At 39.5% G+C, this 27,877-nt stretch overlaps 1 protein-coding gene across 1 annotated transcript in view; it reads left to right on the top strand.

The window, feature by feature from the left end:
* Nucleotides 1-27,877, top strand: part of RFX6 (regulatory factor X6) — a gene marked incomplete at its 3' end in the record, with an annotated part of 134,183 nt that overhangs the window by 63,797 nt on the left and 42,509 nt on the right. Inside the window, exons 7-12 of the mRNA XM_082252515.1 lie at nt 6,449-6,556; nt 14,667-14,744; nt 14,837-14,950; nt 15,051-15,100; nt 17,079-17,238; nt 26,449-26,593. Of these exons, the coding sequence (XP_082108641.1) occupies nt 6,449-6,556; nt 14,667-14,744; nt 14,837-14,950; nt 15,051-15,100; nt 17,079-17,238; nt 26,449-26,593 (655 nt within the window). The remainder of the gene's footprint in view (nt 1-6,448; nt 6,557-14,666; nt 14,745-14,836; nt 14,951-15,050; nt 15,101-17,078; nt 17,239-26,448; nt 26,594-27,877) is intronic.

Genomic DNA, 27,877 nt, shown 5'->3' with positions numbered 1-27,877 from the left:
CAGCTATTAGCAAACAGCAGTCTGCACATCCTGAAGGAGCTATCATTGTTGCTGGAGATTTCAATCACTCCATTCTGAAATCTGTTTTACCAAAATTTCACCGCAATGTCTCCTGCTCTACCAGAGGGGATAAAACACTGGACCAGGTGTATACAAACATACCTGGGGCATACACAGCCATTCCCCTCCCCCACTTGGGTCAGTCTGATCACCTCTCCTTGTTCATGCTACCCAAATACACACCATTGATCAAACGTGTGAAACCAGCTCTGCGGACAGTAAAGGTATGGCCAGAGGGGGCCATTTCTTCTTTACAACAGCAGTTTCAGGATACTGACTGGAACATGTTTGCCTCACAGGCTACACTGGACTCTCATACAGACATGGACACTTACACATCATCTGTTTTGGATTACATTAACACATGCATTGACAATGTCACTACCGTCAAACACGTGAAATGTTTTCCTAATCAGAAGCCGTGGATGAACTCTGAAGTCCGTCTCCTGTTGAAAGCAAGAGATGCTGCCTTTAAATCTGGCGGTGTAGAGGACTATAACAGAGCCAGGTCCAACCTGAAAAGGGGCATCAGGAAAGCAAAGCTCATATTCAAATTACACATAGAAGAGCACTTCCACAACTCTGATCCCAGACGCATGTGGAAAGGCATCCAGTCAATCACAGACTACAAACCTATAGCTCAATCAACCAGCAGTGCCTTTCAACCGAACAAACTTAATCACTTTTTTGCTCGTTTTGACCATGCACAGGACATTTTACACCAACCATGGACTCTGCTATTGCTTACAGCTCACTTTCATTCTCTACAACGGACGTCTATTCAGTGTTTAGCAGAGTGGATGCACGTAAGGCAGCTGGCCCAGATGGCATACTGGGACGTGTTCTCAGAGCATGCGCTGGACAACTGGCACATGTTTTTTCTGACATTTTCAATCTGTCACTGGCTCAAGCCACAGTACCAACATGCCTGAAGACCACTACTATTATACCAGTGCCTAAGCACTCAGCTGCTGAATACCTGAACGACTTTCGCCCAGCTGCACTCACCCCTATTGTTATGAAATGCTTTGAGAAACTGGTCCTGAATCACCTTACTGCGGGCCTACCACCTACACTGGACCCACACCAGTATGCCTATCGCCCGAATAGGTCAACTGAGGATGCAGTTTCCACAGCTCCTGTACCATATCCGCACATCCTCTGACATCTCCTGCACCATGTCCGCACATTCTCTGACATCTCCTGTACCATGTCCGCACATCCTCAGACATCTCCTGTACCATGTCCGCACAGCCTCCGACATCTCCTGTACCATGTCCGCACAGCCTATGACCATCTCTTGTCTTTTATCATGTCTGCAGTCTGGAGAGGAGTCAGGAGTGGGAGTGCCGCCGGGATGTCAGACGTATGTGGACTGTGGAGAGGAGTCATAGGATAAAATCAGAGCCAGCAAGCTGAAGCCCACTGAATGAGCCCTGCATGGTGCAACTGAGAGGAGGTCAAAGACAGCTCCGCCAGGCCAGTCTAAAGAGGGGAGGGGGAGGGGTCAGTGATGTAGGGGGGAAGTGAATACAGTAATGTAAGGGGGCACTGATATAAAGGTTACCCCCTTATATCTGTAACCCCCTCCCCCCATTACCTTAGTGTATTCTTTCTGCGGAAGGTGGTCTCTGGTCACATTTCCAGAGTTCCTGGGGTTCCACTTTACATCAAAGTCTGCAGGATTTCCCCTTACAGTGCAAGGGGGAACTCTGCGGACCCTGATGTAAAGGCAAACTTTGATTCTTTTTTATTCTGGTAATATATCACCATCACAATAAGTGGACTGTTCTTGATAATTTCTCCACTTTTAACTGGAATTTGCTTATATATATATATATATATATATATATATATATATATAAAGCCCTATGTGATTTCATATCTGTCTTATCTATATATAATACATTCTTCACATGTTCTTTAAAATGCATGGTTTTCCCTTGTATGATCAAGAAAATAATGACGTCATGCTGTTGGGCTGGTATAATAATGCTGTGGGGCTGGTATGAAATTATTTCCAGGGCTGGTTTTTATTCCCAGTCCGGCCCTGGTGTTCAGCCTTCACCAATACACAAGGCCCAATTTTTCTGCACCTGTTTGACAGGTGCATGTAATTTCAATTTTTTTTTTTTACATTTTTAACAGCAGAGCCTTATCCTGCACCCAGCAAGAGTATCTGTGAGGGGTTACAGTGTTCAGGCATCACTAGGGATGGGTGGACAGTTTGGCCTGAACATTGCCCATTCAGATATTCGCCTAACACCTGAACTTTCTCTGCACTTAGTGGGATGTTCGCCCGCCGAACACACAGTCAATAGGTTGTTAAGGCTTCCCTGCTAAGAGATGTATTTAAAAAAATAAATTGTAAAAAAAAAAATGTGAATTAAAAATAATTGGGGTTAGGAGGACCCTTTGGGTCTAGTATGGCTTTTAAGGGGAACCCCATGACATAATTAGGAAGAAATAAAATGTGGGGACCCCCCCTCCAAGATCTTCTGGTATAGATTTGAAGGGGAACTCCACGCCAACATTTAAAAAAAAATGGTTTGGGGTCCCCCCTCAAAATCCATACCTTATCCGAGCATGCAGCCTGGCAGGCCAAAAAGTGGGGAGAATGAGAGAACCATACCAGGCCACTTGCTCTCAACATGGAGGGGGGGGGTTTGGGGTGCCCTCCAAAGCACCTTGTCCTCATGTAGATGTGGACAAGGGCTTCTTCCCGACAACACTGGGCTGTGGTTGTCGGGGTCTGCGGGTGGGGGGGCTTATCGGAATCTGGATGCCCCCTTAATAAAGCCCCCCCCCCCCCCATGTGAGAAAAAAGTAAGAACCACAGGAAACAGTTTTTGACAATTCCTTTTGTTAAAAAATAAAAAATAGTGTCCCTCTATGTAAATCCATTGTCATTAACGATGCCCGCCAGACCTGAAAAATAGAAAAAAAAATGCTTTTGCCTCTTGGGAGGCGCCCCGCCACCTGCCCGATCTGCGATTTGACAGTTTTTATAAAGGCAAGAGGCGGGGCCACCCAGCTATGTCACCTGGTGGCACCGCCCCTTCTGATGTCATCATGTGACATCATGTGACGAAGGCCCTTGTCCCAATCAACATGGGGACAAGGTGCTTTGGGGTGGGGGAGGCAGTGCCCCCCTTCCCCAAAGCACCCACCCCCCATGTTAGGGGCATGTGGCCTGGTATGGTTCAGAAGTGGGGGGCACTCGGTCGCTCCCCTTTTCTGACCTTCTAGGCTGCATGCTCGGATAAGGGTCTGGTATGGATTTTAGGGGGCCCCTATGCAGTTTTTTTTTAATTTTGGTGTGGAGTTCCCCTTAAAATCCACACCAAACCTGAAGGGCCTGGTATAGACTAGAGGGTGGGACCCTACGCCGTTTTTTTTTTCATTATTTTTTTATCTGTATTGCCGGGAGCCGGCAATACATTACAGCCGCGAGCAAGTTTGAATTCAATTTTTTGCTTTAGAAATGTCAGTATTGCTGCAGTAGGCTCCATACATCGTTCAGATGCGCCACTTTACAGGCAGACGGAGGGGACCCCCCAGGCATGATATTTAACCACTTGCCTACAGGGCCCTTTCACCCCCTTCCTGCCCAGGTCAATTTTCAGCTTTCAGAGCTCTCACACATTGAATTACAATTGCGCGATCATGCTATACTGTACCCATATGACATTTTTATAATTTTTTTCACACAAATTGAGCTTTCTTTCAGTGGTATTTAATCACCGCTGGGTTTTTTATTTCTTACAAAAAAAAAGACAGAAAATTTTGAGAAAAAAAAGTTTTTCTTATTTTCTGTGAGCAAATTTTGAAAATAAAAATGTTTTCTCCTTCACTGATGTGCGCTGATGAGGTGGCACTGATGGGCACTGATGAGGTGGCACTTATGGGCACTGATGAAGTGGCACTTATGGGCACTGATGAGCTGGCACTTATGGGCACTGATGAGGTGGCACTGATTAGGAGGTACTAATATGCCGCACTGATGGGCACTGATAGGTGGCACTGACAGGTGGCACTGATGAGCACTGACAGGCGGCACTGATGGGCACTGAAAGGTGGCACTGATGGGCACTGACGGTCGGCACTGATGGGCACTGAGAGGTGGCACTGATGAGCACTGACGGGCAGCACTGATGAGCACTGACAGGCAACACTGATGGGCAGCCCCATCAGTGCCCACAACCAGTGCCCATAGTGCTGCCAGTCAGTACCTAGATGAGCAGGCACTATTGGGCACTAACTGGCAGCACTATGGGCATTGATTTTGGGCCCTGATGGTGGGCACTGATTGGCACTTGATTTCACATTTGTTTAATCAGGGCACTGATGATCAGTGGCCTGATTACATGTCTTTGTCTCCCCTATGAGGAGGAGCCGCTGATCGGCTCTCCTCGCCTCATACTCTGACAGTGTAAGGCGAGGAGAGCCGAATAACGGCACTTCCTCATTTACATCTGACCGGCTGTGATTGGACACAGCCGATCACATGGGTAAAGAGTGATGTCATTGACTCTTTACCGAGAGTGGGGCGCACGAGAGAGGCAGTTCTGGTGCGCCATCATATGACGGCACCCCAGAACAATAGATGCACCGCTCCACTGTCATTTGACGGCGGGCAGGCAGGAAATGATTAAAGTAATTTTTCATTTTTATTGTTTCACTATAGGCATCATTAAAATCACTGATCCTTTAAAAACTATAGTTATAAAAAAAAAAAAATTGTATCGATACATGTCCCCCATGGCAGTACCCAGGTCCCCATAAACTTTTTATTATGGCAATAACTTGCATTTAAACCTTTAAAATTAGGACTTTTGATTTTTCATGTTCGTGTCCAATAGACTTTATTAGAGTTCACATGTTTGCTAGAACTTTTTCCCTGTTCCAGATGTTTTGGTGCAAACTGAACAGGGGGTTGTTCGGTCCTTCCATTCTGTTGAGGCAACTATCACTCACAGCACTGTATCTATGGAGAAGCTTCTTTCCTGACTTGAATGACAGACACCTCACTGTCCCCCTCTTTTCAGCTCCATTACATAGGGAGGAGGGATTTTGAAGTTAATCGAAGTTAGCAGGGGAAACTGATAACATCATTTAGTTCAGTTCATTACTCAGGGATTTAGAAGGATACTGGATTTCTATCAATCAATAGGAATATGCACTTGCAGAAAATGTACTTTCCAGAAATAAAGAAAAACAAATGGGGCTACTACATCAAAGGACGGGTAAGGTGTAATACAATACCTAATAATCTTGGGTTTAGATATACTTTTTTATTTCAAAGGTTAGGCTACGTTTGAGTGCTTGGGTAAGGGGAAGGGAAAGTGTTTGGATTAATCTACTGTGTTGGCTCTAGTTTAGGGATCTAGAAATGTAGGCAAATACCCTAAATTTTGCTTGTTTACTGTTCCAAGCACCCCACAGCATAAACTCACTAAGGCTACATGGACACGACCCCTATAAAAAGCCATAAAACTCAACAGCAAGAGAAAAAAAGGCTACAAAATGGTACCTCATCCTTATAAGACCCTACACAAAAAAAAAGAAAATGTGATTTAGGACTTTACTGGTACCAAAATAGGAATGGCCTTATGTCATTAGTATAAAACATTAATATTAATTACAAAATCTTAAAAACGACATAAAAACAAGAAAAATTGCTCTCATTATATACATAGTCTGATATGACTTTTAAACCATCTCTGCTTATCATCCAAGAGGTGGATGGGTTTTCACATTAAGTCGCATCCTCAGGACCTTATACCTTGGCAGCAAAAACGTTTCAAAAACATAATATGCGTTTTTGCCCCGATTATGAGGTATTTTCCTGTGGCAGTCAAAAGGTTCCTATCCTGAATGCAACTCTTCCGCATTCAGGAGAGGGGTTTTAACCCCACCTAAATGCTGCAGCTCCTAAACTCTACTAAAAGCCTATGTCTACATATACACAAAGGCTTTTATGGAGTTGAGTTTAGGAAATTTGGCAAAAAAACACCAAAAGCTCCTAAACTCAAGTTTAGGAGCTGCCAGTGTACATGGAGCATAATGAATCTGCTATATAACTCATTTTAAATTCTTTTACATATGTTTGCTATATCTGGAGTTGCCCAAGCTGCTTTTGTATACGGCATTGTTCTACCTGGGCTTCAGCTGTGTCTCCAGTGATATTTCTGTTTTACAAAATATACTAAATTAGTAACAATAATATGAAACAAATGGTAAAAAGGGTTCATTTTGTAATTTTCTGCTGAATTTGTTTTCAATTTTAGTATCCTGTAAAACATATAAATAGTATGAATATATTTATATATATATATATATATATATATATTTTAAAACTCATCAATTTATTTATTTTTATACACAGGGTGGCTTTACCAGAAAGTATTCCCTTAGCTCAAAGACTGGAACTCTGCTACCAGAATTTCCTAGTGCACAGCATCTTGTTTTACAAGGATGTTTATCTAAAGAAAAGGTAAGAATAGCTACATACCGCACTTCAATGAAAAAAATAATTTCCTGGGGATTTTAAAATTTAGATACCTTCTGCTTGTCTGGAAGGGAAAGAACATACCAGAACTTTTTTTCTGTGACAGTTAATGGAGACAGCTGATCAGTTTTCTTTTTACGCATTTCACCCCATAAATGCTAATAGTCTTATTTCAGAGGAAGTTTTATTTTTTAATGTGGTAAAGCAAATCAAAGTTCACCTTGCTAAATTCAGATCAATTCAGGATGAGCTGCTGTTCCATGTACCTGTATGAAAATGATCCTATTCTCTTTGTATTGTTTCCTTTTCTTTGAAAATCCCTTGTGTTTCTGCCAGTCCCTCTACTTCCCTATTAAATGCTGACCACAATAAGCAGAAGAACACAACGTGGTCAGTTCTCTAGCTATCCCCCCCCCCCACCCTCCCTAAACCCATACAACCTTTCGCTGGGAAGATCAGTGTGTTGCTGTTCCTCCTCCCCCAGCTCTTATGTAGCTGAGAAAAGAGGGAATGTGATCGGAGGGGAAGAAAGGTATTTATAATGTTTTTTTTTTATAATTTATTATATTTATTTTATATATCTATACGCAGATGTTTTGCCTTTCATTTCTATTTAAAACTGAATAGGTTGTTTTACAAGATTATCAATTACAATCACTTTAAATTAGTATTAAATCCTTTGTGGAAAAAAACTTCTCAACTAAAATGTCATTAATTTAGTAAAAAATTTAATTTCTTTTCAACAATTCATTTAGTAAATTTTGATCTTTCTTTAAAGAAATTTCCACCCTCTATCTTGTGGTTCAGCATTTCCCCTTTACTTTTGGTTGGGGAGTGTGCACCCTCTCTTTTCCCCATGGTTGATGGTGGGACTGCATATACCATGATACATTGCATGCGTATTGCTAATGTGCATACCCAATGATGCATGAGAGAGTTTCTGCTGATCACTGTAGTTATGAAAACAATAATTTTTCTCTTTTAATAAGATTTATTTATTTTCATGATCACACTAAGTGTGCCCTCTGTGCTTGTCTGCATAGAGAGTGACCTGACTTTCTATTGTAGTTTAGAGGAGAGGGGGAATGAGCACATTATGGTGGCTACAATAGAGTTCCATAGGGACCCTGCTAGTGAATGTAGCCACCGCAAAATTACAAGTAAGCTTGGGAAATAGGTCAGAATGCCTCTGAGAAGAACAAGTGATAGTGGCAATATGACACATTTTTTTGTGTTCAAAAATACTTTAAAACATGTATTTTTATCACTTCATGCTTCTGCATCAAGGGTTACATTTTTTTGTTAACAAAATAGAGCTAAATTAATTGAACACTTATATTGTGCAATTTAGCTTGCAGTAAGCTATATCTCGTGTTCAGTAGCATACTGTTGGAATATTCTTGAATATACCAATACTGAACTATTCAAAACTTACAGAGGTTGAAACCCTATCTACCATGTAAGTCTCCTTGTGGAATGATCTATCTACCATTTGTCTCTCTTGTTTGGTGAGACAAACGGTGGTGTTTGGTGGATGCATTAAGAACAGTGTAGAAGGTGTGGAGTCACCTTATATTGTGGAGATATACACCCCTCTTATTCTTTTGCATCCAATGCTTGGATAATCCCCCCTCCCCCCTCCCGTTTACAAGAACATGTCATGTTGATCCAGGCAAGCAAAGATTCATATTTTCGTGAAATGTATACTACCTTTACTTGATATGGATAAAATAGGATGGGGTCTAGAGTAACAATGCCCAGGTCTCTCTGAAATTTAGTAACAGTCTAATCTATGCAGTGTCCATCGTTAAGCGTGGATCCTGAAGAAGCTATTAACAGCGAAACGTGTTGATTCCATACACTTATAATACCCAAGACTAACTGTCTAACACTGTATTGGTTTTATACAATATGATTTTACTTTTGATGGCACTTCATCTTTTTATTGTGATACAATAAAATTATGTTTTTATACTATTGATGGTTCTATTCTTCCTCATTTGGTGGCACAATTAAAGTCCCTTCCCCTGTGGTTGTTGAGGTCCCCTCCTCCCTTTTAGAATGTGGCCCTCCCTCTTACTGGGGGTATGTTGTGGTTTGTTATGTACTTGAATGGGATGGTGACACGATGAGGTTTGATTTTATACCTTTGTCTGGCTCACACCTTAATTTACATTGATTAAAGGATAAGTTCACCTTCGGGAACATGTTACACGTTTGACCCGTTTTTAGGGTGGAACATGTAACATGTTTCCGATCCTGTAGCCACTCCACGACCCCCACACACCACACGACAGCAGGTCAGGGATCTTTTCCCTGTGCCTGCTGTCACTATTTGAAAAAAGCATGTTATTAATTCACAGAGTTAATTTGTGAATGAATGAACTATAAGCACCGCCATCCTTTGCGACTGTCAGCTTGTAGTTCTCAATGAACCGCCAGGGTGCTGTTAAGCGCTCTACTAGCTCATAGATTCAATCTGTCTTTGTGAAACTGCCTGTCCATACAATGTATGTGAAGACAGCTTACACTGGCGGTCTGTAGGAGTGCTGCATGGTGCAATGCTTTCCAGGCTCCTACAAAAAAAAAATACCTGCACATTTTTTACCTGCAAAAAATGTGCATTTATTTATTTATTTATTTAAAGTGAACTTATCCTTTAATGCTTGTGTCTCATTATCTTTGACCCAGGCTTGTTTTGGGAAAGGGTGCAGGTGTATTATACATATAATTGATTACACAAATTTTATGTTTTGGCTATTTTATTGTAACAAAGATGTGAAATTAATTAAGATTTTGTAAGTATTTTGATTAGTTAACACTGGGAATTTCTTTTAAATGAGGTATAACCATTCAAGCTCACCATAACAAAATCAAATGCTGAGAGCTGTAGTTCCAAAGAATTTGCTGCAAGGCATTGACTTTCACCTCTAAGGTAGCACAGGAGCAGAATGACCTTAGCCTTCAGTCACTTTGACCTAAAGTGTTACTAAACCCACAACAGTAAAATTAGTCTGTATATGCAGTAAAGCATGATTGTTATACTCACTGTGGAACCTAAGGGGTTAATCCTCCACATTTTGTGTAAAAAAGGCGGTTTAATCCTGCCTTCTCTGATCCTCCCCTTATTCCACAGTCCCATGCTAATTTCCTGATAACACAGAGTCTATGGAGTCAGGCTGCACATGCTCAGTTTGGTGTGTGTTGCTAGAGAGCTTTTTTTTTTTTTTTTTTGTCTTGAGAGAATGCATGTGATCAGGACAGGGCCAATCAGCACTGTCCAGGCAGAGGGTCAGAGATTTTGCAGTCTCATAGGACTGTCAGAAAACTCCTCTTACAAGCTTTGGCCAGCGTTTGGCTGGACACTGATGAAAAAACACAAGACTGCTATATCCTACTGATGAGAAAAGGTATTTAGAAGTTTATATTTAATAAAATAATTGCATTTCCATGTTCTGTGTACTGTGAGAGATCAGATATAGTGAATGCAGGGTCCTGGGTTTAGTCACACTTTAAGGCCAAAGTCATTCTGTGTCTGTACAGTCACAATCTTTGTGTTTACATCTTCCTTCTGGCCCTGACTTCCCTAGGTGGTGGCAGCAGTGCAAATGGCCATGGACAAGTAAGTGTTCACGCAAACCTTTATATATGTATCACATAAAATACAGTCAACATTGGACTGTGGACACAGATTTCTTGTTTTTCTTTGCACAGCTAAATACTACAGAGGAATACTGACAAAAATGCAGCTGTGTGAATGGGTTCATAGCAATACAATACTGGTGCATTCAGATCTGTATAAAACTGTATGTTGTTGCCTCTTAAGGCCTAAGTGTAAAACTGTATGTAATACTTATCTGAACTCAGTATTTATTACACCTGTGTCTGAGAGCTCAGTTAGTGAAGAAGATATCACAAATTAATTAGGGATGGGTCGACCACCCCCCTGTTCGGTTCGCACTAGAACAGGGATCCTCAAACTACGGCCCTCCAGCTGTTGAGGAACTTCACGTCCCATGCGGTATTGTAAAACTCTGATATTCACAGACATGACTAGGCATGATGGGAATTGTAGTTCCTGAACAACTGGAGGGCCATAGTTTGAAGACCCCTGCACTAGAACATCTCGAACAGGAAAAAAGTTCTAGCGAACATGCAAACTCAATTAAAGTCTATGGGACGCAAAGATGAAAAATCAAAAGTCCTAATTTTAAAGGCTTATATGCAAGTTATTGCCATAAAAAATGTATGGAGACCTGGGTACTGCTCTGGGGGACATGTATCAAAGCAAAACATGTTTTAAAACAATCGTTTTTACAGGAGCAGGGATTTTAATGATGCTTAAAGTGAAACAATACAATGAAATATTCCTTTAAATATCATGCCTCGGGGGTCCCCTTAATGTGCCTGTAAAGTGGTGCATCTGTACGATGTATGGAGCCTGCTGTAGCAATACTGACATTTCTAAAGCAAAAAATGTCATTTAAAACTTGCCCGTGGCTGTAATGTATTGCTGGCTCCCGGCAATACAGGAAAAAAATGGCGTAGGGTGCCCTGCTCCCAGTCCATACCATGCCAAAATTTTGAAAAAAAATGGCATAGGGTCCCCCCCAAAATCCATACCAGACCCTTATCCGAGCATGCAGGTTGTAAGGTCTGGAAAGGGAGGGGGGAGCGGACTGAACCATACCAGGCAACATGGGGGGGGGTGGGTTTTTTGGGGCAGGCAGCTTTTAACAAGTCTTGTTTTAAAAAAATTAAAAAATAGTGTCCCTTAATGTAAATCCATCGTCAATCACGACGCCCGCCGGACTAAAAAAAAATATGCTTCCGCCTCTTGGGAGGCGTCCCACCGAATGCCTTCCCTCCACTTTGACAGCTCTTATATAGTCAAGGGGAGGGGATATCCACCCAGCTACTTCACCTGGTGGCACTGTGATGTCAGAAGGGGGCGGTGCCACCAGGTGACATACCCGGGTGGCCCTGCCCCTTGCCTATATAAGAGCTGTCAAAGCGGAGAGAAGGCATTCGGCGGGACACCTCCCAAGAGGCGGAAGCATATTATTCATTTTATTTTTTGGGTCCGGCTGGCGTTGTGATTGATGATGGATTCACATTGAGGGAAACTATTTTTTTTATTTTTTAATAAAGGGCTTGTTTCCTGTGGTTCTTACTTTTTGACACTTTTTTGGTGAATGGGTAGGGGCACGATGTACCTGATACCCATTCACATAGGGAGTAGGATTTGGGGGCCCTCTTGTTAAAGGGGGATTCCAGATTCCGATAAACCCCCCATCTGCAGACCCCCAAACCACAGCCCATGGTTTTCGGGAAAAGGCCCTATCAACATGGGGACAAGGTACTTTGGGGGGGCCTGGTATGGTTCAGGGGAGGGCACCCACTCGCCAGGCTGCATGCTCAGATAAGGGTCTGGTATGAATTTTTGTGGGGGACCCCATGCCATTTTTTTTTTAATATTGGCGAGGAGTTCCCCTAAAATCTATACCAGACCCGAAGGCCCTTTTATATATTTTGGTGGGGACCCCATGTCATTTTCTTTTTAAATTCTGTCATAGGGTTCCCCTTAACCACTTATGCCTCGTTTCCACTGAGTGGTACGGTACGGTTCGGTACGGTACGGTTCGGTTCGGTACGGTACACATTGCGTTTCCACTGCCAATAGTACCCTTTTCATGATAGGCGTGGTATAGCTGGTCACAGCAGGAAAGCTGTGATAGACGATTCTTTGTCAACCAATCAAAGTTCTGCAGAGTGTAGCTCCACCCAGTTGGTACGGGTCTAATGTGCTTGGTACCCCAACGAAAGGGTACCAAAAAGTGGTACGGTACGGTTCGGAATTAGGGTACCAATTATAATGGAAACGGCATAAATAGCGTACCGTACCGAACCGTACTAGAAAGCTCAGTGGAAACGCGCCATTAAGTACAGGGCACTTTTACCCCCTTCCTGCCCAGACCAATTTTTAGCTTTCAGTGCTCATTGGCGTTTATAGGAAATCTTGCTCAGCTTGATATGGCACTGCTCCTCCTGATCCAGAAGTGACAGGGACACCAAACTTGGGGAGCCAGGACTACAACATATCTATACGTTTTATAAGTGGATTATGCCTGTACACTATACTGACTGCACTAAACTGACTAAACCCATTATCCACTAACTACCTGCCTAATCTCTAATGTCACACACTATACACATCTGTAAGCAGCAGCCTTATATAGTGTGGGGTGTGGACTTAGCCCCTGACCCACGATTAGCCAAAGGCACTCTGCCTGTGGCCAATCATGGCTTTCACAATACATTGTGCTGTGATTAGCCAAAGCATACAAGTCAGGTGCATGCTTTAGCCAATCATCAGCAATCAATGCACTGCAAAACATTCGACTCAAACACACAGCCCATCCCTAAAATAATGTATGAACCTTATTTGGTGTAATACACTGAAATTTTACCGTGGCATATTGAAGTTATATACTTTGATTGATGTAGTATGCTGAAGTGGACACTTTCTAAATTATCGCTGAAGAGGTATGCATTAAGGGGTGGAGCAACGCTAAAACTAATGCTTATGCAATATACCAATAATGTTTTAATTGTCAGAAGTTCTAATACATCGTCTCTTTACTAAAAAGGTTTTTATTTTTTTGTCTGTATTCCTGTTGTAGAGATTTTCATCACTTTCTGTCTCCCCAATGCAAACGGATTGATATTTTAATTATTATAAATAATACTAGCTATAGAAAGGTAATAGTTTAACTGGGAAGAAGCAGCTGCTCATGTCTGAACAGGCAGGGATCTTGGCTATTGGAACCTTGCTTGGGAATTTCTGTGCTGATATACCAGGTCTTGTAAATTTCAGCTCATAATGCCATCTTTTGGTGCTGATACTTCCAGTACCTAATGATGTAACTATAAGATTGATTTACTAAAATTAAAGAGTGCAATACCTGGGGCAGCTGTGCATTGTAGCCAATCAGATTATAACTTCAGCTTGTTCAATTAAACTTTCATAATAAAAAAATTGAAAGTTTATTGGTTTCTTTGCAGAGTTGCGCCAGATTTTGAACTCTCCAGTTTTAGTAAGTTAACTCCATGGTTGTTCAATGTGAATTTTGGATTATGTTAAAGGTAGGATAAGGGTAAAAAATTAGTGGGTTAGGTATAAGGTTTTATAATTCAGTTTAAGGGATCATTTTCAAAATTAGATTAAGGGTTAGGATTATGGTGAGGATTAGTGTTAACGTATTCTTTGGGTTGTGATTGTGAATGGAGTAGTGGATGGTCTCTCGCTGGAGAGATTTCCCTTTCACTTCCTGTTCTGTAGACATAGAAGAAAGTGTGGGAAATACCCTCTTAAACCGTTGTTACAGAAAAGAAGTGTGCCAATTCAAAATGTTACCTTCTATTCATGGTGTAGTGACAACTCAAAAACTCAAAATATTGTTTTTTTACTTTACTTTCTTTCCTAGTGGCGATGGTTGGTGAACAGGACAATTACAGGGACTCTCTTAAGAAATCTACTTAACACAGACAGCAATAAAGAAATCTCTAACCCTACCTTATTCTGTTCAAAACTGAAAACAATTAAAGTTTGCTCAGGATCTAAGGCCATTTTTTAAAGTTGGAGTAAAGGCTAAGGTTATATGTTAATCATCTCTTTTATGGGTTAAGTAATGTGTTATGAGTTAGTGTAAAGCTCAGATTAAGCATGCTTTGACCATTTCATTGGGCTATACCATCCATGGTATAGAAAGTTTATATTTGTTCTGTGATGGTTGCTATATTCCAAAACAAAATAGATTATGCTCAAAAGTGAAGCTATACTGAAAGGCTATTAAAAAAGTAGAGAATTTATAGAACTGATCAACCATTTACTGATACAAACAATATAAATGAGACAATGCAATCTATGATCATGGTAAACAATAACATTGCTTTTTTTTTTTTTTTTTTTTTTTTTAATAACATATTAGCTAACTTTTTAAGGTTTTAATTCAATCCAATTTCATTACCGTGTTGTGTACAAGTATATGTTTTACCTATATATTGACCATTGATTTTTTTTATTTTTTTTTAGGTAGATACACTCATCATGATGTACAAAACACACTGTCAATGCATACTTGACAATGCCATCAATGGAAATTTTGAGGAGGTGAAATGTTTACATATGTTGGGGTGGATACCACAGTGTCATATACATCAATTATTACAAAAATATAAAAAATAAATTGTTTTTGGTTTTAGATTCAGCACTTTTTACTGCATTTTTGGCAAGGGATGCCAGATCACCTGCTACCTTTGCTTGAAAATCCTGTTATCATAGATATATTTTGCGTTTGTGATTCTATCCTGTACAAGGTAGGTTGATCCTTTTCTTTTTTTTTTTTTTTTTTTTTCTTTTTTATACAATCCTTTTTTGACATTATGCGCTTCAGTTACATGCTTTTGATTATTTTAGGTTCTCACAGATGTCCTTATACCAGCAACAATGCAAGAAATGCCTGAAAGGTACATTAGACAGCATGTTTTAAAAAAAATGCTTATTGTCTACTATTATTTCATTTACCGTTATACATTACACTGGGAAGAAATATAATACAAGAAAATAAATATGCTTTACTGTATTTTATAATTGAGTGGTTTGGTTGGGAAACAGATGTAGTGCTTTATCACAGAAGCATTAGTGTCTGGATTGGTGAATTTTGTAAATCTACCTTAAAAAAGAAAATGCATTTTAAAGCAGACCTTGCCAGTCCTTTTATTTTAACAACAATCTTCCCATATGAATATATTTGTATTTACCTTTTTTTTTTAGATAGTTTACTGGCCTGTAAAGACCTCCCTTGAGTAGATATTCAACAACAAAAAAGTATGTCACCAACACACCAAGGATCTCCAGAACAAATCAAAAGCTTTATTCAGTAGTCACATCATAGTTACAGAAGCAATGCGACCCATTGTCATATGCCTGATGAAGGGGTCCTGTGAGGCTCTGAAACGTTGTTTCTGTAACTATGATGTGATCACTGAATAAAGCTTTGGTCCCATTCTGAAGATCCTTTATGTGCTAATGACATACTTTTCACTTTGAATGTATTTGGTCTCCAGCCGGTGGTCACTGCAGCACTTTTATACTTACAGCCATTTTTCAGTAACATGTACATTGGGAATAGGGCATTTGACATCCTAAAGCCATTCTATAATATTCACCTTCACTCTTCAGCTGCAGGAGGAAAAAAAGGAGAATACTACAGAATGACAGCACCTTGCAGAACTCTCACGGCTTTTGGATGAATACTCAACTTTTGCAGATAATTGTAACAAAGCTGTTATAAACTTATAAAAGCGGAGATATTTTTTTAAATATTTTCCTTATTTTTTATCCAATAATCCTATTCCACTGGCATCCCTCCTTCATGTACTTTAACACTGTACATTCCTTTTAACACACAAAAAAGGCTAAATATTTTTATCTGATTGCCCAATATTGCAGAAACGAACCAACAATCACTGTTCACATCCTATGGGAAGGCAAACCGAGAGTTTATAAGTATAGCCATAGTATTATCTGTTGGCTGCCTGCAGCTAGCTGACCTGAATATTAGCCTTGTAAATAATATGTTTTTACTAAGATCTGGAGGCATTTTGCTGCATCCAATAATCAGAGTAAATTCTGTAATTTCGTTGGTGGTTGAGACTAAATAAATTCAGTTCTTAGTAAGAACGCATTAAAGAGGACATGAAATGTGGAAGCTGTGTCCAAAAAAGATAAGCAGAGAACTAGTCACCAGTATTGCCTGTAAGCTTGCCTGTAAGCTCCGTGCAAGTGATCTTTTTTCTGTTTACTGGCTTACCATTCCCTATTCTGCGCTGTCTCTGTGTGGAGGTGACCATCTTCGTAGAGGAACAGAGTTTTGCTTCTTCATGTAAGAGCTTGCCCCCTTATGACTGGTGGGAAATATTCTATTCAAGAAGCAGCAGAAGAAGTGTATGAATGATACAGAATGAAGCAGAAGCAGGAGGATCCTCTTACAATGGGTCTTATGATACAACTTTCTTTCCAGCAAGCCCTCGGGGAGAACAGTGAGAAACACAGTAGTAGCATTACCAAATTTCACTCCAAATCTCCTAAGCAGTCAGAGACAACAGTACCTTAGATTTCACACTGCAGATATACCGTTATTAGACTACAGAATAGGAGTACCTAGGCACAGTAACATGACAGAAGGTGCATTGTTATTTTTCAAGAGGAATTAGCAAAAACAAGTACATTTTTCAAGATATTGCTTAGAAAAAAATTAACATTTCTGGATAGTTCCTTTAAAATACTAAATCTTCACTTTTTGAGTTCAGGTCCACTTTAATGCCCACTTCATCTGTGCTTGTTTTTTTTTAAATTCTTAAAAGAATGTTAATTAATCGTTGATTCATATTTGTTCTATTGACATATTGCTGTATCAATCTAAAGGCTACATTTTTTCTGTAGTTTACTAGCTGACATAAGAAACTTTGCTAAACACTGGGAGCAATGGGTTACTACATCATTGGAAAACCTTCCAGAATCACTCTCAGAAAAGAAACTGCCAATTGTTAGAAGATTTGTGTCATCCCTGAAGAGACAGACTTCATTCTTGCACTTAGCACAAGTAAGTTCTGAAAATCACATTCTATTTTCAGCTACAGTCTATCTCCTAGTGAATTGAAAGACCTCAGAACCATTAATATAATAACCATTATTCTTCAATAAATCAAGTGCGTAAATCTTTTAATAAATCAAGTACATCAGTGTTCAATAAAGAATATATAGCAAATCTATATTATAAAGGACTAATATATATATAAAACAAATATATATATTTATATAAAGTGAGTCCATCTTTGAACAAAAATCCAAAAAAGTATATCAAATCTCCGTGAATAGTGCAGTCCCATACACCAGAACAATCTTTAATCTGTTGACTCTAATCACCACAGTGCCCTTCATCCCACCTATGGGTGTCTTCTGTCCTGCTTCGATAGACCTCACTAACTAAAGAAGGTCAATGTGTGCTTTTGCAGTGTTAGCGTGGCACTGCTTTCACTGGCTGGTTTGTCCCAATCTGCAGCTTTCAGCATAGTATCATATATATATATAGGAGACAAGAGGAAAGAACAATAGTGCAGATCACTCATAAAAGTTTTTATTTTAATAAAAAAATCCACTCACATTTAGGAAGTAAAATACAGGCAGTGAGCAGTGACATAACCATGCTAGGCGGAGCTGTGACCGCCTGGAGTATCACTGAGATATGCCTGTATTTTAATTCTAAAATGTGAGTGGATTTGTGAGTGACAGTTGAGTCAATATTTTCCAAGAAAAAACAATTACAGTATGATGTTCTAAATAGGGATGATCGAACGGTTCGGGTCCACCATAGGTTCGGCCCGAACATTGGGTGTTCGAGGTTCGGCCGAATTTAGAACTTTTTGCCCAAAAAGTTCGGAATTCGGCAACCAGAACCGCCCAAAATGCAATGCTTCAGGAAATGGGCTTTAAAAGCCCGTGATTGGGCCAGAACCATTAGCAAAAGCCAAATGAGGGGGCAGGAGAATGCTAGGAATGTGATTGGAGTGACTAGGGGGTCCCTAGACCAATCATTAGTGAATACGCCCCCCAGTATATAAGATCGCCCCCGCCATATTCCTAGCATTGTTATACTGGACATGGAAGAGAATGGAAGCAGTTCTGTTAATTTTACTTTAAAAGTGTCATTTAGCATTTATTAGTGTGAGGAAAGGGATATCTAGTGTAGTTAGAGTGCTCCTTTACACTTAAGTTAGCTTCAAAAATTGAGTTTCTGTAGGGAAAGTGTTAAGTGTAAGGGGACCGTAGTGTAGTGTAGGGTTAACTGGCAGTGACTGCTATGGCAGGGTGACAAAACCCCTCCATAGCAGGGTGACCGCTATAGAGAAATGATCATTTCTCTGAATAGCTTCGTAACTGGAATATGGCTTCTCACCAGCAAGCATTTTTTATGCTGCAGGGGCTGCCACTGCCAGTGCTTTTTTGAGGACATGTTTGATGTCAGACATGACATCTGAACATGTGTATAGGGGGTATATATAGACATATATGTCTGAATATATACCCCTAGACATATATAGGTGTGATAGTAGCAGAAATAAATGCTTGCGCTAATGAAATCATTTACAGGAATACAGGAATATATTTCTGCTACTATCACACCTATATATGTCTAGGGGTATATATTCAAACATATATGTCTATATATGCCCCCTATACACATGTTCAGATGTTTTGCCTGCCTCAAAAGAACCCAAAAAAATGCCAAAAAAACGCTAGCATCAAAAAAAAATGCCCAGGTGTGTTTTTGCTGGCATTTTTTGGGGGGTTTTGGAGGCAGGCAAAACATCTGAACATGTGTATAGGGGGTATATATAGACCTATATGTCTGAATATATACCCCTAGACATATATAGGTGTGATAGTAGCAGAAATAAATGCTTGCGCTAATGAAATCATTTACAGGAATATATTTCTGCTACTATCACACCTATATATGTCTAGGGGTATATATTCAAACATATATGTCTATATATACCCCCTATACACATGTTCAGATGTTTTGCCTGCCTCAAAAGAACCCCAAAAAATGCCAAAAAAACGCTAGCGTCAAAAAAAAATGCCCAGGTGTGTTTTTGCTGGCATTTTTTGGGGGGTTTTGGAGGCAGGCAAAACATCAGAACTTGTGTACAGTACCACTATACACAAGTTCAGATGTTTTTCCTGACTGCAAAGAACCCAAAAAAATGCCTTCTATTAAACCGGCAAGGTGTTACAGCAGCGAAGCCATATTCCTGTGCTCAAAGTTTTCTAATACAAACAATCCTTTTTTTTTCTGGTTGCAGGCAAAACATCTGAACTTGTGTATAGTGGTACTGTGCACAAGTTCTGATGTTTTGCCTGCCTCCAAAACCCCGCAAAAAATGCCAGCAAAAACACACCTGGGCATTTTTTTTTTTGACGCTAGCGTTTTTTTGGCATTTTTTGGGGTTCTTTTGAGGCAGGCAAAACATCTGAACTTGTGTATAGTGGTACTGTGCACATGTTCTGATGTTTTGCCTGCCTCAAAAGAACCCCAAAAAATGCCAAAAAAAACGCTAGCGTCCAAAAAAAAATGCCCAGGTGTGTTTTTGCTGGCATTTTTTGGGGGTTTTTGGAGGCAGGCAAAACATCAGAACTTGTGCACAGTACCACTATACACAAGTTCAGATGTTTTGCCTGCCTCAAAAGAACCCAAAAAAATGCCTTCTATTAAACCGGCAAGGTGTTACAGCAGCGAAGCCATATTCCTGTGCTTAAAGTTTTCTAATACAAACAATCTTTTTTTTTTCTGGTTCTGGACATGCTACAGAGCTGAAACTTCACATGTACACTTTTTAGACCCCCCAGATCTGAAATCCAAATTAAAAATCAAAAAATCTCTTTTTTTTTTATCAAAAATGACAATTTTTAAGAACTTTTTTTGTGTGATTTTGTGTCTGGGGGGGTCTAAAAGGTGTACCTGTGAAGTTTCAGCTCTGTAGCATGTCCAGAACCAGAAAAAAAAATCATATAGGTGTTAAAGTTAAAGGAGGCTCCCGAACCACATCCCTGTTCTACTGAAAATGTATCTTTTTTTTCATGGTTCTGGACATGCTACAGAGCTGAAACTTCACATGCACACATTTTAGACCCCCCAGATACTAAATCCAAAGTAAAAATCAAAAAATCTCTCTTTTTTTTTTTTAATTTTTCAATAATTGGCTTTTTTATCAAAAATGACAATTTTTAAGAACTTTATTTTGTGTGATTAATAGTTAATGGGGCATGACCCAGAACCCTAGGCACTTTTTAGGGGCATTTATTGGGTTTTGGGGCTTCAAAATGGTGTTTTTTTATTACCGAAGTTCGGGTCCCATTGATTTCAATGGGGTTCTGAAATCCGGGCCGAACTTTCGGGAAGTTCGGATGTTCTGGCCGAACCGAACTTTTCAAAAGTTCGATCATCCTTAGTTCTAAACACAACCGCCCTAAATAATGTAGGGACTCGCTGCCCCTTAAGCAAGCATTTGCATTTGGCCACAATCTCAGATGACAACATGAGACCTATTTTATTTAAGAAAAAAGAAAAAAATATATTTCAGTTTATTATATCACAAACAAGAGCCATAAATATTGTACAGACATGCAGCACATCATATAAGTGGTTTTACTAGGCTGCTATGCAAGATGGAGAGGCTAGGCAGGTTTCAGCCTTGTAAAATACTCTTGTAATGCTTTTTCAGAGACAAGAACCAGAAAAACGAAACTGAGTAACTGGACAATATGTACTCCCTATTTGCTAAGATTCTATGTAAGAGGGAGATCTGGCAGACCTAATCTGGGACACACAAATTCTCAGACCATAGACCAAAACAATTGTAAAAATGTCATGATGACTTCAAGACTTTTTGCTATTCCACCATTCCAAAGGGAGAGAACAGGCAGATATTCTAAGTCTTAAGACTTAAAAGTTTTGAGGGGCACCTTTTAAGTCTTTATCAGATAGGCTGCAATTTTTGGAAGGAGAAAGAAATTAGAATGCAACTTGAAATCTACAATTTGTGCCTTCTTTTGAATCTTAACTGTGACAGTTTTGTAGCACAATTATTAGGCCTGTATGGGGAGGGCACCATTTCTGAGCAAGTGAACAGGCATTTAGCATCCATAAAAAAAAGTGTATTTGCACCACAGCTAGAAAAGCCTGATTGTGAAGGTCGCAAATTCTGACCATATTAAGTAGGCATTTAGCATCAGGAAATAAACAAATAATATATTTTTTTCACACTGAGGATAGAAAAACATACAGTGTAGCAACACACTTAACAAACTGGTGTGTTTAGAACTTCAGAGGGATAGAGCAGGCAAGCAATTTACACCAAGAAATCGTGTGTCAGTACCCTTGTTTTTGGACACCGATGATAGAAACAACATACATCTTTGCAAGTTATGAGGGAGAGAGTAGCAAGACTGCAATTGGCTCCAAATGGCTTCCTTTTTTAAAGAGTGAGAAAGGGTTACTTTGGGGGGGGGGGGGTAGAGAGAGAGAGATTGAAAGATAGAGAAAGAGAGAGAAAGAGAGAGCAAGCAGATTACACTTTTTTTCCCATACAACAAAAATGAAGGTACCTGCCAGCACAGCATTTATACCCATTTTGAAGAGGCCCCTTTTTCTGACCAACAGAGTGGACAGATTTGAATATAAATATTAAATTAGACTGTATATTTGCCTAGATATGATATCAAAATTGTACATATTTCAGACAGAGAATCTCATAATTAATAATGGACACACTAGCTGCATTAGGTGCACATCGATAATGGGAGCTGTACACCTTTTTTAAACACACTTTAATTCTTTTTGAAAATAGACAACTATGGAGGCAGTTACATTTGGTCATTAAATAAAAAATGTATTTTTTTGGACACACTATATAACTATTTCACACGTGCACATAAACACTTCTTTTTTTAAGAGAAGGCAATATAGGATGCAGGGAAATGTTATATTTCAGCCAGCAATAATTAATCCGAACATTCACATTTGCAACTCTGACACAGTTAATAAAGAATTTAGGGTGCCTCATTAATAAATTGCTGTTGCTAAGAACAGCAGCTATGACCCCATTCATTTTTAGACAGTAATGGTAGCAGGCCTACAACAATGGTAAGAGATGTTAACAGTGGTAGGTATGGGGATGTGCTAATGGTGGATGAGTGTACTCAGGGATACCAGGCATGGTAATAGTGTCCAAAAGTAAGCTTTTTCATCCTGTCCTCTTCTGGCCTGCCTCAGAAGATCTTGTAACCCAAAGCATGCATTTCAGAAACTGCTGCACCACCAATGTGCCAAACAAGGTCGCTGCGATAGACTGCACCTGGGTGACAGAGGAGGACGATGAATGGTTTGGTTAGTCACTCCACCAACTCTTCCTCATGCTCTTGCTGTATAGCAGGCCCAAATGGCAAACGTGCCCTACTCGCAAATGATGCACCACATCCATGACCATCAGTTTGGCCTGTGGACATAAATGCTGCATGTGCCCTCATAGGCTGCACATGTAGTCCTGCCAGACATGATGCTGATAAAGTGGGGCTTTTATTTGCAACTATTGGAAGAGCTGTGTCCTTTCACCTGCCACTTTTCTAGATCACCATTATTTAATCATATAATTGTATCTGTGCTTGTCTACATCAATCTGAAGTTTTAGCATTGTTTGTTCATTGAAAAGATTGATCACCTCCTGATTCCATATTTATCTTCAGGATGACACCATTCCCTGGCTGCTATTTGACTGAAGGCTGAAAAGTTAATTGACTCTCATTGCCTAATTCTCCATAGTGTATAGTGAATTAATTGGGTCAGATTGGGGGGAATTGACTACCCCCCCCCCCACCACCCTAAACCTGATCATGTATCTTGATAACAGTGGAGGTACAGAACCTGCTGATAAAATCCAATAGAAAAGTATTAGCAATTTCCTGCTTCATCTTACTAGCATTAGGATTTGAAGTTTCATGCAGACATAGCCTGCAAATTTACTAACCTTTTTTACATTAAAATGCTAATTCTGTCCTTACATGTTTAGATTGAATGCGGGGCCCAGTCATCATCTGACATCATGTGACCTTATCTATGTTACATTTAGTTAGATTCACTCAGATTCACTTAGATGAACAAGTAGGCACCAAAAATTATTATTTTCCCCACTAGAGAATTCCCAAGAATAATGACTTTAATTCTCAAACTCAAAGTAAAACATATAATGACAAAATGCATTTCTTGTACACATCAGGTTGCTGTTGTTGAAAGAATCCTCTGTTATTAAAAGAAACTGCACATAATAATACAGTCATCAATAGTCCAACACTTCCTTCCAACAATGTTTGCTGTAATATTGGTTGTCTGTACAGAGAAATATTTCCCCATACCCCTAAAGAGTATGCACTTCACTCATTACCGTGTCATTAATCAGGATCTCATTTATATATGCAGAATATAGGCTTTTAACTGTGGGTCATGACTACATTCTCATGTAATATAAAAGGAAATGTGATTCCTGAGTCAATTCATATAATTAAAGTGCAACATCGTAAATTGATATATGACTAGGTCCCCAGATACAAACTCAAAAGTCTTCATCCAGTTTGCAACAACTGTTGTTTTCAGATTGACTTGTTGCAAACATTCATACATAGATAAAGAAATGTCCCAAAAACTGAGCTTTACATCCAGCTTACACTTGACACATTTCATCCCTGTCATGGGACTTCTTCAGAGGAGTGTGATGAAATATATATCATTCTACATTGGTCATTTAAAGAGATCAGGGACACAAACAACATCTCCATGCAATTGTAGTACGGACACTAGCCCCATGCTGATGGAAATGGTGCCACATCACCAACACTCAACAGAGTGACAGAGGACACAGCGCTGCACTCCACCTCCACCTGAAACACATACATACTTTTACACTATATACACAAGTGCACACACAAAATACATATACATACATACACATACTGTATGCTTGTACACACACTGTATACACATACGGTAGATACTGTATATATACACACAATTACTTACTTCCTCTTTCCTGGAGAGACAAGACTGGCTGTACCTCCAGCTTGTTTACTCCTAATGACAGGAAAGTTTGAGGGCTGTGGTGCAGAGGAAGTGGGGCTTGATAGCCTGTTCCCCGTTTAAGACCACCCTTCACAGTTTGTAGACAAAAAATGTGACTGCCCTGTAGCAATATTTTGCCAGCCAGCAGAGAATTAAATGATTGGCAACAAAATTGAGACACTGGGTACCAGACAAGAATTGAGGGCCATGTGCCCCGGGTGCCTGGGTGGGATGTCCATGCTGTAGAAACTCTGGGAGGTTTGGACCCCCTTATCCCCTTCCTTATCTATGCCCCAGCCAATGTATGCAGTGAGTATACTGTTAACCCCCCACCACCCCTTCCCACACACACACTATGAGGTTGATTTACTAAAGGCAAATAGACTGTGAAATTTGCAAAGTGCAGTTATTACACACTGCAAGAGCTGTTGCTCCAGAGCTTAGTAAATTAGGTAAAGCTTCACTTTGCAAAGAATATCCAATCACATGCAAGAAAAATAAAAAAATAAAAAACAGCAAATTTGCTTGAACATGATAGGATGATGGGATTTAGCAGATTCCACCTCACTTACTAAGATCTGGAGAAACTGCTCTTTCAGAGTGCAACTGCATTTTGCAAAGTTCACAGCCTATTTGCCTTTAGTAAACTAATCCCTTAGTGTCTTTGTGAATTGCAAATATTAGAAACACGCCAGTGGCATTATTTACACTGCTGTTTATCTATGCAAACTGGCTGGAGAATTGCTTTGCTGTTTATATTGTATGAAAATATGTTTGTGGCTCACAGTTGCAAGCCGTTATACTGCATATATAAATAAAATCCTGATTAGTGACACAGAATGCAAACTCTTTGACAGGGAAGTATTACCATGTGCAGACAACAGCTTTGAAAGGAATTGTTGAACTAATGACGATTGTATTGATATGTGCAGATTTGCATTCTTTCCATGACAATAACCTGACACTGACGAATGATCTACAAGCCATATGATTATACTGGAGATGTTTTTATCAAAGGTCTTTTTTAGGCAGGCTTGTTTCCCATCAAACAGATACTATTCAGCATTCTTGACTATGTTACAGATTTTTGAGATTTATGGGGATGATACCTCCTGGCAGGCATTTCAGTTACACATTCTGAAATACCATAGTTCATTTAAAGCTTAACTCCAGGATGAAAAATGTATTATAGTATATTCTTCTACACCTAGATTTAAAAATCATTTGAACCTTGCTGTGTGGGGAAGCCACTGCAAGGGTATTTTTTTTTTGGTACCCGAAGTTGGGTAGAGTTAAACTTTATGCCTTAAAGTAATTCTATAGAACTTGCAAGCTACTACAGGAGCCTTTTTTGCCTCTTATGTTCAGCAACCCCATAAACATTTATGGCCTTCAAATAAGGATATTATTATGATGCTATTAACACTTATTTCTCCCTTACCTGATGATTACCACTATTGAAGTCTGGGTAGTATATGTTATTTACTGAAGGAACTGTATACATGCATATTAAGGTCATTAGAAAGTTAATTCTCCTATACAATTGAGCTACAATTAATAGTCATTACACTTATGGATATACATTCTTATTAAAATGCACAATATTCTGTGGTCCATTGCACTTTAAAGAGAAGAACTAATTTTACGTGTTTTTAAAGACATTTTCTTTGGGTCTTTTCTGCACTTGTTTTTTTTTCTCTATTTGATTCACTTTTTTTATTTTGTGAAGTCTTAAAAGAAGTTTCAATATACTTTTTGTATTTATTCTATTTTGTTGTTATGTTATTTACTTTGCATTTGAGTATTAAGAGTATACTTTTTGGGTTATCCATATTGCCTAAAAGGTGGGGCCTTCCTCTCAAACTTTATGTTGAAGGGTTCTGCTGTGCTAGGTACAGTGATAGACAGTGGGACTTATGCAAATCTTGAACTGTATGTATTTGCCCTTGGTCTACCCATCTCACATGTATGGTCAAATATTTTGCCTGATTTATTGGGGTAAATTAAACATCATAGTGATGCTCAGGTGATCCCTGCTAAAAAGGCATCTTGTGAAAAAATGCAACTCATCAGTATTTTAAATGCGTTTAAAAATGCCAGTGAAATAATCATTGACATAAAACCTGTATTTGAATTAAACAGATTGCACGGCCAGCTTTGTTTGATCAGAATGTGGTAAACTCCATGACTGCAGACATCGAGAAGGTAGACTTGTACAGCATTGGATCTCAGGCTCTTCTCAGCAGTTGTGGTGGTGCTGATTCAGACAGTGATGTCTACACAGAGCGTGAGTCTACAACCAATTTTTTTTGTTGTTTTGCAGCATTCATAAAGAAATATATTTTATCAAAATAATTTTGTCTAGTTCTTCATTATTCTTGTATAGGTAATTGGTTCTATAATTTATTTATTTCAAATACACTTTACAAGACTAATTCATTTGCTACTATAGACATGAATGGGTCAGAACCTTGAATTGCTGGACAACTTTATCCATTTATTGCCTTACATATCAACAGGTGCCTCTGTGGGGCACTAAAAAGTTTGATGGGGTTCTCAAAGACTCAACACATGCATATAACTTTTTATATTTTAACTCAATCATAACATCACGTTATCACATGGAGTACATGTCGCATGACGTGTACAAATCAATAATTCCCAATGAGAGCTGTCTTAACTGGTTCAATCAAGTCAATCTGACTTTGAAAAACGTTCCTGTACTACTTTGGTCTGACTTTGGTCTGTTTTCAGCCAATTCATTATCATTGAAGTCGGATCAAAGTCAGATCCTAGACCTAACCATCCGACTTGTGACATTCGACATGGTGAATGCAGCAGCAGGAAAAGGAGTTTATGTCATACTGGGATTGTTTTGCTTGGTCAAAGGACAAGTCAGACTATCTCAAAATTGTATCCTGTTCATTCAAGTCAGATGGAAGCAGGGCAAAGTCGGATTGACAGTCATACAATAGTCGTGTCGTACCAGTGCAAACCCGGCCTGTGTAACTAAAAGGAAGAAAAGTAGCAAAAGTAAAAAAATAAACACACATAACATCTAACTCCTCAAAACACCAACCCCATATGTATAGACCCATCCACAGCATGACAGAGATTACATTTGTTCAGCCTGGGAGCTGCCATAGTTAAAGCTACCCATATCAAACTAGACATATATAATATGAGTTACATAACAGATAAAGATATTTGCTGTGGAGGAGTTTAAACACCTCAATGTGTTTCTCTATGAGCTTCTTCAGGGGAGGGGTGTGCCAAAGGGAACATATCCAGATGGTCAGTTTGCAGGGGCCATACTACGCCCAAATCACTGTGCCCAAGGCACTCAAAGAGGGGCAAAGGACAAGCAACACCAGAACAAAAACATAGTCCAAAAAAGGGGTTATATGAAATAAAATGATCTTGCCCTGGTCAGTGCACCATTCCACTGCAAAGGGTATTAGGTGGAGTGTGTCTAAGTGTAGTAATGAGTCCAGGTATTTCCCTGCAGCAGCAGGAACACAGCAATGGCTAGCTGATCAAAAAAAAAAAATCTATCTATGGGCAAGGTTAA

The sequence above is a fragment of the Pelophylax lessonae genome (genome assembly GCF_965119305.1).
Source record: "Pelophylax lessonae genome assembly, chromosome: 3".
Taxonomy (NCBI): domain Eukaryota; kingdom Metazoa; phylum Chordata; class Amphibia; order Anura; family Ranidae; genus Pelophylax; species Pelophylax lessonae.
The sequence above is the reverse complement of the archived record's forward strand: the minus strand, read 5'-3'. Positions and strand labels throughout refer to the sequence as shown.